At 44.3% G+C, this 11397-nt stretch overlaps 1 protein-coding gene across 4 annotated transcripts in view; it reads right to left on the bottom strand.

The window, feature by feature from the left end:
- Positions 1 to 476: 476 nt before the first annotated feature.
- MXD1 (MAX dimerization protein 1) overlaps positions 477 to 11397 on the bottom strand; it is a 30991-nt gene continuing 20070 nt past the window's right edge. For 3 of the 4 annotated variants that reach the window (XM_055540553.1, XM_055540552.1, XM_055540554.1), the window contains 3 exons: positions 5833 to 5947; positions 3957 to 4116; positions 477 to 3769 (listed from right to left, as the gene is read on the bottom strand). In XM_055540553.1, the coding sequence (XP_055396528.1) occupies positions 3579 to 3769; positions 3957 to 4116; positions 5833 to 5947 (466 nt within the window). In that variant the 3' untranslated portion in view covers positions 477 to 3578. The remainder of the gene's footprint in view (positions 3770 to 3956; positions 4117 to 5832; positions 5948 to 11397) is intronic. The other variant, XR_008700448.1, reaches the window with a different exon arrangement.

The raw sequence follows: 11397 nt of genomic DNA, 5'->3' as shown, positions 1-11397 counted from the left end.
TTCCTTTGAAAAAAAAGTAGAAGTTACAGGAGAATGCCCATCTTTAAAAAAAAAAAAAAAATCCTCAAGCCACTTAAGTGGCCATATGTAGGGTCAGGGCCTTCTTAGAGCTCAATTCTGAATCAGCACTGAAATTATTTTAGCTTTGGGTTGACAGGAAGAAAAATCTAGGTCCTGCTCAAAAAGGTGATGGTCTTTGAAACACTAGCATAGATATGTGACTAGAGAAAGGAGCCGCGGTCACTATCAGCACCTTGAATCCAGATCTCTGCTTAGCAAAAGAAACCAAAAACACCCTGGGTGCGTGCCCGCCATTCTAAGCCAACAGGCAGGGAAAGTTAGGTCTTCTGGGTGTTAGCAGAAGCACACAGAGATTTTCTCACTGCGTGAAATTAAACTGCACTACGTACTCTTTATTTTCTCACTTGCATTGCAATGGTTATCAATAAGAGTGTAGATTTCTTCTTAGTTTCTTAAAACCAGTTTTCACATAAAAATATGCATGTGCCTATATTTACACACATTTATTATTTACGTACAACAGTCAAAGTCTTAAAGGCTGGGGTTTATATCTTTGCCCCTCCCCTCCCCCCAACAACCCTAATAGAAAGGTTTTTCATTTTGCTTAAAAAATTAAAAAAAAGAAAGAAAAACCAGAACCAAAAAGACTGTCTAGCTTTTAACAGTCATGCTGGTGGATAAGTGAATGGCAGGGCAGATTGGCGAATCAGGGGGCTGATTAGCCACGTGGGGGAGAGGATTAGCTGCCTTGGGCTGAGTTTGCTGGTCCTGAAGCTTACAGTTTTGGTTAGAGAGAGGCTTGTCTGGCACGCCGATTTGGTCTACCTCGAGCTTTGAAAGTTGTGTCTAACCCTGGTGTCAGTTTATCACAAGTGCATTAAAAATATAGAGATCTATCAAGTTCCACATTTATATGCCATCAAATGGAAAAGGACCAGACAAACAGTGCAAAGGTCAAATAATCACTATTTTATATCGGGACAGTACATTTCATATTTCAACCGAAAGACAAAAATGCAGTATAACTCAAAAGGCACAACAATTAAAACACAGAAAATAACGGCATCTCTCAGATGCCTTATTTCTAAATTAAACAAACAAAATACATGAGTTTTGTTCCCTTCCCTCCCTCAACGCAAGCCCACAAGCTTTTCCCAAAGTCTTGAGTTTTCGATGCCATACAGCATCCAGCATCGTGGACTTGTGAGGCGCTTGAAGGTAGCAATTAAAATGCTTGCGAGGTCTAGTGAATGGCATTCAAAAGGGACCTCAAAGTGCAGTTTTTTCAAACATGTTACAGGCTGAGCTGGCTCTTTGAACACTATCACTCTGCTTAAATTCAGGAAGCAGGCTTTAAAAATGCAAAAGGCATACAAGTTGTATTTCAGTGCAAATCTTCAGCTGGTAATTGGAAAAGATTCCAACAATTAAAAAACAGAAAAAAGAAAGAAAAATCTTTTGTATCACCTGCCCCTCCCCCCACCCAAAGCTGAAATGAAGAGAAAAACAGAACAAAACAAAAATAGAAGAATTACAGATGACTTTGGAATCATTTAGGAATCCACTACTTCCAATTAAAATTTTTTGAATACATTAAGAAATCATTTAAAAAGCAAAAATAAACACAAAGGTAATGTTTCAGACTGCTCTTCACGTCTAGAATGAGCTTCCGTGTGGAGTGCCTTTGAACTTTTAGTTGTGGGCAAGGAGGGGCGCTGAGGAGGTGCGAGGCTGTGGTGGGGGAGACCGCAGGCCAGCCGGGGGCACAGGCAGCCACCACTACCGCTTCAGCCACTGAGCCCTTAGGTCGCAGCGCGGCTGTAGATTTTAGGAATGTTCTCATCACTTTGTGACGCACACTCTGTTGCAGCGTCACAGTTATTACAAATGGTTCAAATTCAATGAAAAAGGTTTGCCAGAGGTTGGAAACATCAAGACCTCGAAAATATGAATGCAAAAATATTAAGGGGAAATGAGCCAATTTTGTAGATACCTACATACAAAGTTTCTAGAACATCTATAAAAGCACAAAGTCATAAGAATTTATTTTCCATTACATTAGTTTATATAAAATGAATAAATAGTATTTATAGATTTAATGTGTCTTATGTACATATACATGTGCTCTGTTTTAGCTTAAATAAAAATGCTACAAAGTGGGAGACCACTTAAGGGAGAAATCATAACCAGAAAGAAAAATCAGCCTTTTAAACTATCAACCCAAAAGCCTCCATAAAGAAGTTTCTGGGTGCGTCCAAAAACAGTCGGTGAGGAAGGATTCTAGTAACACTGTACCGTCCCCTCCTGTTCACCTGCAACAGAGAGTAGAAATGTGGACTTTTCCCCTTTCACTGATGATGAACACTAGCTCAGCTAGCGCCAAAGCTCAGTTATTGCTGAAAGTGACATAGGAAAATAGATTAAGATTGGACCAAATGTCACTTATTCGGGGGGGGGGGGAAGAGGCATAATCAGTTTGTGTTAAGTGGGAAATGGAGATCTCATTTATCTCTGAGGTAGGAAAAAAAATGTTCCAGAGACAAGTAGCAAAACCAACTGGGAGGGGAAACGTGCCTTCAGAGAGCAGGCACAGCACGGACCCAGGGACAGCACACAAAAACAGACCATTGCGTTTGTGAGGACAAATGACGCTGGAACTTCTATAAGCAAGGTGTCCATCCGAAGGTTAGAAATACTGCTCCTGTCTGCATGTGGGTTGGGGCGTTCACTCGGGGTGTGTGTATACATGTGTGTCTGTGTGTGTATGTGTGAGAAGGGCCTGTTTTCTGGAGGTAATCCTGACTCGTCATGGGTGGTGAGGGCCAGGGCTAAGTGCTCTTCAATGCCACTTTCAAAGCTTACTTTGGAGTTCTGAGATCAGGATCTCCACTTGAAAAGTTTGTTTCCTTCAGTTTCCTAAGCACAAGACACATTTGGACATTTCTGCTAGGCATGTCACACAGGAAGCCAGAAAACGTTAAAGAAGGTCTAGAAGAACACACGGGACAGTAAATAAGAGGGGGAACTGCCGAGATGTGCGAGGGGCTTATTCGGCCTCAGAGTTCTTGGATGCTTCAAACGGATTGGAATGTACAGTCTCTCAGAGAGACTTGTGGAGAGAAAGAGAGAAGCTAGAGGATGCAATCAGAAATCCACGATCCTGGTCGGCGTCCCCCAACTTCGTGCGGGGCTAAGCAGCATTCAGCCACCCCAGACTCAGCAACATGAAGTCGAGATGCCCCTGGGTGTCCTGGCTGCACTGACTGGCTCAGCGGGGCCGGCCTGCCCGACACTGGGCGGGTGCAGGCCGCTCAACCCTTTTTGAGATGGAAATTGGGGATTTAAAAAAAAAAAGAAAAGAAAAAAAAAAAGGAAAAAGAAAAAACAGAAACCCACAATCCTAAGCACTTCCTTGACAACTTTAAACGCAGCTGCTCTTGGTGACGTGGTACACGGAAGCTGACGTGCGAGGGGATTGTGGGCAGGTCCCATACGCTACCTAAATCGGAGCCGACAGGGAGGACCATCCGGACGGCAGCCGAAGTGACCACGCTCTCCTAGAGACCAAGACACGTCGTCTTGTGACTGTCCTGGAGCTTTATTCTCTTGACGCTGGAGCTGGAGTAGCCCTCATCGCTGCCCAGGCTTTGCATGCTTCCCCGCTCGTCCGAGTCGCTCACGCTGCTGCAGCTCCAGTCCAGGTCGCCCGTGAGATAGTCTGTGCTCTCGACGTCCACGTCGATCTCTTCTGTGGGGACGAGACAGACCGTGGTGAGGGCCTGCTTTGGGAAAGACGAGCTCGGCAGTGGGCCCTAACCGCTGAGGAACCAGGAGGCGGGCTCCTGCAGGTCACACCCCTTGACTTCTCCAAGTCAGGGGGCTCCTTGGTCCCCCCTCTGCCCGGGTGGAAGGGGGCGGGGGCGGGGGAGGCTCACCCCTGTCGGAGTCAGAGCGCTCGGAGGAGACAGTGGAGCCGGTGCTGTCCGTCCGCATCCTCTCGATGCCCAGCTTCTCCAGCTGCCTCTTCAGGTGCCGCTGCTCTCGCTGCAGCTGGTCGATTTGGTGAATGGCTTTTCTGTCACAGTCTTCAAGTTTCTGTGGGTCGAAGGGGCAGTTGTTGAAGGGTGCGGGCACATTTCACAATCGGTGATGGCCCTGCACCTCCCTGCCTAGAGGTGAAATATGCCAGTTTCCCACAGAAGCCGTCTGCCGTGTCCCTTGTTGAGCTTCTTGCGGGGACAGCGAGCTGACTGGCTGGTGACCCCGTCTTCATCTACCTTTATCACCATCAACAGCACTGTGGAACCTGCACTGTTGTGTGGATTCTGGGCTGAGCTGACGCACTGGCACCCGGCCCCCTCAACTGCAACAGTGAAAAGACCGTGGCGGGCATCCCCAACCTGGTCTCCCTTGTCTGTGGTGACGCCTCCCCCAGCACCTACTCTCTGAGCAACTGTGTGTGACAGAAGCTTAAGAAACACACCTTTTCCTTTAAAGGTATGTTTATTCAAGTACACATCCCAATTACACTGGTGATTTTTTGTGTCATGCCAAGTCTCAGTTAACTTCTGTCTGTTGGCGGGAATGATATTCCCTTTTGAAGTTCTCATTCCGAACTGTCCAAACAAGAGCTTAGAAAACACATTTTCATAAATCACTTTGTTTTCACAAATCTGTTCTCTAGTGTCTCAGATAATTCTTCAGATAATTATGAAGATTATGTAATTGTGGTTGTTTTGCTCTAAACAGAGGTTCTTGCCCCCTGCCGCAGAACTGCCATGTATGCAGGCTACTAACTATAATTCAAGTGACATATGTCCGCTTGTGACTATGACTATAAAAACATGCTAAACAGTGATTTTGGCTCAGGAGTTACCCTTTGCTTTTCAAGACACATACTGTGTGCTGACTTTGTTTCAGACCCTCTGGGAGGTGCTGGGGATACAAGGTGAACACAAAGATCTGGTCCCATCCTTGCCTGTACTCTAACATAGTGGATGGAGACAAGTGAACAGTCACATAAACCATGGTCAGAGGTCAGCTGTGACGAGTCCTAAAGGGAGAGATCCAGCAGTAAGGACCATCTCTTAACAGGAAGAAGGCAACTCAGTCATGGAAGGCATCCCTGTACCGTGATACCTGTGCTGAGGTCTGAAGGATGACAAGAAGTCATCTAGGTGAAGAAGGGAGGGAAGAGTGCACCACGCAGAGGGCACAGCATGTGCAAAGGCCCCGTGGTGAGAGAGCCTGACAAGGGCAAGGGACTGAGCTCAGGGCTGGGTGGGGAGTGTCTGGCATGAGCTGCTGCTGCACAGGCAAGGGCGTGGGAAGGGGGCAGGTGAGGCAGGCCTGGCTCAGTATGTCCTGAGCAGCCACGGAACACTTTTCCATGTGGTGACATGTTGATTTGAACTTTGGCAGGACTGACCTTGGGAAAAGGAGATTAGCTTGGAGGAGCCCTCTGAGGAGTCTGCTGCAGTACATGATGGTGTTTATGGAAACAGAGCAGGCTGTGGCATATGTAAGTCTTGAAGGCATGTGGCTAAGGAGCAAGACGATATCAGGATCAAGGGTGACCCTGAGTTTCTGGCTCGTACATCACATGGACAGCTGGAAGGACAATTTAACTTCTGGTTCTTGGCGGGTGAGAATTACTCGGTTGGGTGCTGGACAGGTTGAGTCTGTGATTCATCCAAGAGGCAGGTTGGAAGAGTTCAGAGAAGAGAACTGTCCCGGAGACAGTCTCTCATGACAACAAACAAACCCTCAGTGGGCAGGTCAAGACAAAAAGGCACCTCAGGATGTGCTTACCTTTATGTGCAATTTGGCTTTTGTTAATAAACTCAACGTAGTGTGTCGATTTGATTCTGGACCAAGTGGCACCAGCCCCTTCAACTTTTCCAGGCACAAGCGAAGGTGGGCCCGTCTACAAAAACAACATCAAAAAAGCACTTGAGACTTTCATAGCTGGCCAGAAGGCGCCTGGGAGAACAAGCTGTAACAGAGTATGCAGTTGCCCAGGCCCACTGAAGGCAAATGCCACCAGGGACTTCTGGCCAAGTGAACATCTTTTGAAATTAGGCAACTCTGATAAAAACCAAGGAGATGCAAAAATCCATGGTTTTCTAAAGTTAAGTCTATAACACACATCAAGGGTAAACACTGATGTCTATATACTATACATGCCAGTGAGGGAATCCTTTGAACCCATACCTCTCTTTCCCCTTTCAGGATCACTAAATCATGACAACTATATCTTGCTGTATATAATATTTATCCATGTGAGTGACAAATGTGTATGGTTATTCGTTACAGTTTTATTAATAATAGCAAAGATTGAAACAACCCAACCCATCATCAATAGGGACTGGTCAAGTGAATTATGGTGCACCCAGACAGTAGAGTACTATGCAGCTATGAAAGACAATGAAAATATGCTCTATGCATTATGAGGAAAGAGCACTCAGATATGCTGTTAAGAAAAGAAAAGCAAGATACCTAACTATGCCTATAACATGCTATCTCTGAGTAAAAATAGAAGAAAAATTATTATCTATATTCATGTTTTCTTGTGTGACATAAAGAAAGTCTGAAATGATACATAAGAAACTAGTAACAGCAACTGGGCAGAGAGGCATCAGGGCTAGTCGGACAGGGACAAAGACAGAGAGGGGATTTTTACTGAATAATTTGTTACAGGTTTTGGTTTTTCAGCCATTCAAAAAGTTAAACGCATTTTTTCAAGAATAAGGAAAAAGCCCATCAGTGGTATTGCTATACCAGCAAGCATGCTGAGAGCTGGCAAGGACCACCTGTGTGTCTTGGAGAGGGACAGGACGGGAGGAAGGCCACCCGAGGCAGAAGCTGCAGACACTCAGTGAGGAGACAGCATTCACTACAGACCAGAAGCACAAGAGTCTCTACAATTTGGGAAACGAATACTTCACTGAGACCCTGGTTTAGGCTTTATTCTGGAACCTAGCAGATTTTGTGAATGTAAGAAACAGCCGAGGTTCAGAGCTCTTGCTTCAGTGAACCTCCACCTCCTCAAAGCCTTTGCAGGCCATTCCAGTCCACAGGGCTTCCTCCTTTTCCTGAGTACTTTTTATACAATTCATTGGGAAATTCACTGTTCTGCCTGAATTTTTTGGTATTTGTGACTTAACCATTCATTGCTAACTCCTTAGAAAGTTGGGATTACAACTTAACTATTGTTCAGTTGCCTTGATGCCTTCCCCTCTCATATATGTGCTGAATACATGTTTGTAGCATGGATGGTGTCTTCTATTCCACTGGACCAAGTTTCTCGGGGCTTGAGTGGTTCTGAGCCCCTGCCTCATCTGCTTCTGAGCCTCCTTCCTCATCTAGCTCTTGAGGTTGCCCTGAGGTCTCCAAGGCTCCCTAAGTCCTGATGTCCAGGGGTTAGGAGCTCGAGGAGTCCAGCATTCATTCCTGAGCTAGGAAGATGTAGTGGTACAAATTCTGTACTATTTTATAAGACTTCTGCTTGCTCTGAAAACCTGCCCACGTGGAATGGCCGCAAACAAGGACTCACATTAGTAGTTTGCTCCTTCAACTACTACATGAGGAGAAACACAAACACGAGCTGTGTATAAAATGTACTTGTTCACCTCTTCATAAAAGAGCCATGAAAACAGATCCTACTATTAGAAACACTATGAAAAACTATGATTAGTCATACATAGTTATCTAACTTATTCCCACTACAAAGTTTACACATTTTTTTAAAAGTTCAAAAATTAAAATGAGACCTTTTTTTCAGCCTGCTCACTGCAAACACTGCGTGATTGAGAACAGTGTCATATTAGTCCTTCTATGATGTGGGTTTATCTACAGATATGAGTATGTACATTTTTAAGGAAGTTTGTTTTTTGATAAAAATAATAAAAGTCATCTTTCCATGCAGTGTCATTTCTAGTTATTCAGGGAGTCGGGCCCAGAAAAGACAATTTCACTCCCCAAATGTGGGTGGCCAAAGAACACTCCCAGTTGTGAAACTTGAAATCAGCCATTTGACTGATTCAAGCTTAGAGTAATACATGTTCGTTCAGTATTTGCTGACCTAGTTTTATGAAAATAGGGCCTCAGTGCTGTTGGATTTTGTAGAGATCCAAAGTCAGCGGGTGTCTTTGGAGTGCCTGCCTCGGCCTGCTACAGTGCCTCACTGCTCCAGCCCCATGGCTGCCCTGCCCACCATGCCACACACACATCCGCAGGCTGGTGCCTGGACCGACCTCAGAGGAGGGATGAGGTATGTAAGGAAGCTTCAGTTCTATCATACAGCAGTGAAATTCAATTCTTGAGCCAGACGCAGAAAAGCAAACAGACCCCTCTGTAGCAGCTTCCACTGAGGGTCCTCGACTCCAAGACACACCCCTACCCCCAAGCTGGGACCCAGAATCCTTCAGCCAGCTGTGAGCACCCATGGACCTCCTAGATCTAAAACAAGTAGAACAAGCTCCTGTCTCAGCGCCCTGTCCTCAGTCCTGACCCCTCCCCTGCCCAGGGCTCTGGCCTTCTACAAGGAGCCTACTGTCCCACCGTGAACCTGGCCTAACCCCCTCTTCCAGGAATTAGCAGGTTTGGCTATATCTCCTCAACAGGAAGCTACTCGACACTTCCATCTGACCCTTACTTGGATCCCCTCTCATCACATATTCAGACAGACCTCTTCCTGTTGTCTAGAGCTGCCTCCCAGCTCCCCACTCCCACCCTGCCACCAGCAGAAAAGGGTAGTCAAATCCTGGCCCCCTCCTGCCCCAACTGCCTCCTCTTTTTGCACTGATCCAACTGCTTTGTAAGTGATGGACTTTGACAAACCTCATCTGCTGACTCTTCAGAAATATTGCTTTCGTTACTGTGCATAGGTTGATATACCTTTGGTCTACAGTGGTACAGAGAAACCAATCTTTGATCTGGATGCTCAGAGTCAAGTGTGGCCTATAACTAGTGATAATTAAACTAGATGCAAACTACAGCTTCTCTTTGGTGTGCTTTTTTTTTTAGTATTTCAAATTTTATTTATTTTTGTTTTTAATTATTTTTATATTCTGAATGTGTCAGTCACTATACAACCAAATATTAGCGTAGTGATTAGGGTAAAGGTTTGGGACTCTGGCCTTGCCACTTATTTCCTGTGTGACCTTGAGCAGATTACTTAACTCCATGCAGCATCCGTTTCCTTGGCAGTAGAGGATGACAATGCCTCCCTGCGAGGCCTGTTGTGAGTATTAACTGAGATGGGGTATGGAAGCCCAGACCAGGGTCTGACGGGAAGTGCTCTGTATATGGTAGCAGTTATTCTTTCAATCCTAGCTTCCTTTGAGGAAGGATAATTGCTGGGAGCAAACACAGATAATTATAACCCTATCATATTCCTTTCAAAATCAACAGGGAACTCAGAGTGTCTCACTCGGTAAACAGGCTGTCTAGTTAAAATCCAGTTCACTCAACTCTTCCTTAAGGAAAATGGACATCTTTTGTCATTAAAAGATTTAGTGGAAAATCTAATCCATTTTCTATGGAGATACAGGTCTTGCTTATGCCAAAGGTACTATTTTTTTTTTTTTTTTAACATTTAAAATATTAGCAGGGACTTTACAAAGCTAACCCCCATGATGCAGAGGCAGGGCTGGAAGGGACTCCGCAGTGTGGAGGGAACCATCTAAACCACATGAAGACTCCTGCCTACATCTCTAGTTCAAAGGCCAAAGACAAGTAAAAATTGGGGCAAATATGTACTGACCTTGGAAATGCAAGCTCATTTCCGGATGTGTTATCCATACCCAGAAAACCTAAAATATTTCATGTCTGATAGCAAGAAGAAAGGAAAGCACGTCTAAGTACAGACTTAAAATAGTCTGGGAAGGCTCTCTGGGAAGAAAACTGTAAAACTTTGCTGAGAGACATAAGAAAATCTGAATAAATGGAAAAAATAGCACATCCCTAGATATGAACCCTCAAGGTAAAAATATCAATGTTACCCAACTTTTTCTACAAATTTAACATAATTCCAGGAGAAAAAAAATCCCCACAGCATTCTTCTTAATGCTGGGAAATTAAACTTCATCTAGAAGAATAAAAAGACTGCCAAAATTCTTGGAGAAGAATGAAGAGGGCTATGCTAAACATTAAGTTGTATTACAAAGTATCAATAATTAAAAACAGAATATACTAATATAGGAAAAGGTGGACAAATCAAAGGAAGAGAAGAAAAAAATTCCCAGAAACAGACTTAGGAATAGATGTGAATTGAGCATATAATGGAGCTAACACTGCAAATCCTTGGAAAAGAACAGATTACTCAGAAAATAGTAGGGGAGTGGGGAATAAATATCAAAAGACATTCTAAATATATTAAATATTTAAATATAAAGTATATTTGGATATGACTTAGTTCTGTTGTTAGTTTTCCTTAACTCATGTCAGCCATGAGTTATGGAAAATTAAACCTGCAAGTGAATGAGGTCATCAGTGAAGTGGGCTCTGGCCTTTGGGGGGCACTTCCTGCCACTCAAGCTTGGCACTGACAGAAGGCACCTGGGTTCACCAGTGTGCTCTCAGACAATTCTGAATGCTGCTTTTTTTATTTCTGCTTCCAGACTCAAGCTACTTTGATTCTATCCACACCTCTCTCGCTCAGGTGAGCAGATTTGTAAATTGATGGAAAGATGCAACAGAAAAAGTAAGTCTCCAGGTAGAGATGATGCTATTTGCAGACAGTGCTCCTGAATTTACTCTGTTATCCCTAAAGTTCTACCTGATCGTATGTAGCCAAGACCAGGAGGAATGGTGTGAAAGAGGGTATGCAGGTGTGTGTGTGTGAGTGTACTGAGAGAGAGGCACTGTTATCAAACATTACTCTTCTTATGGAGGATGTAACTGGACTCTCGCTGCCAGAGTTTCACAGTGAAATGTATGACACAAAAACGTACCAGGCTGGGGCAGAGCCAACAGGATGGTAGCCAGTGAAGAGGACAGATAAGTAATCAGGTTCACAGATGGAAATCCTGAAATATACACTTGGTTGTTTCATTCACTTATTAACCTCTAGCATCTCTCAAAGGATTACTATGCACTGCTACCTTCCTAGGCGCTGGTGATAGAATGCTGAGTGAGACAAAGTCACTGCCTTTGAGGTACTAAAAGTTTAAGTTTACATCAAACATATAAACAAATTATTGCAGAATCACTTATCTCAGCTACCTCCAGGCTGTGATAAATAACAGCTCTCACTGAAAGTTCTAGAATGGACCCTCCTTTGCCCTCTACCGAACATTATTTTTTCTTTTCCCTTATCTACATCTTGTTTGACTTCACTTCTCCATAAGGGTTTTCAAGCTTTCACAGATTAGA

Source organism: Bubalus kerabau, chromosome 11 (genome assembly GCF_029407905.1).
Source record: "Bubalus kerabau isolate K-KA32 ecotype Philippines breed swamp buffalo chromosome 11, PCC_UOA_SB_1v2, whole genome shotgun sequence".
NCBI lineage: Eukaryota > Metazoa > Chordata > Mammalia > Artiodactyla > Bovidae > Bubalus > Bubalus kerabau.
The sequence above is the reverse complement of the archived record's forward strand: the minus strand, read 5'-3'. Positions and strand labels throughout refer to the sequence as shown.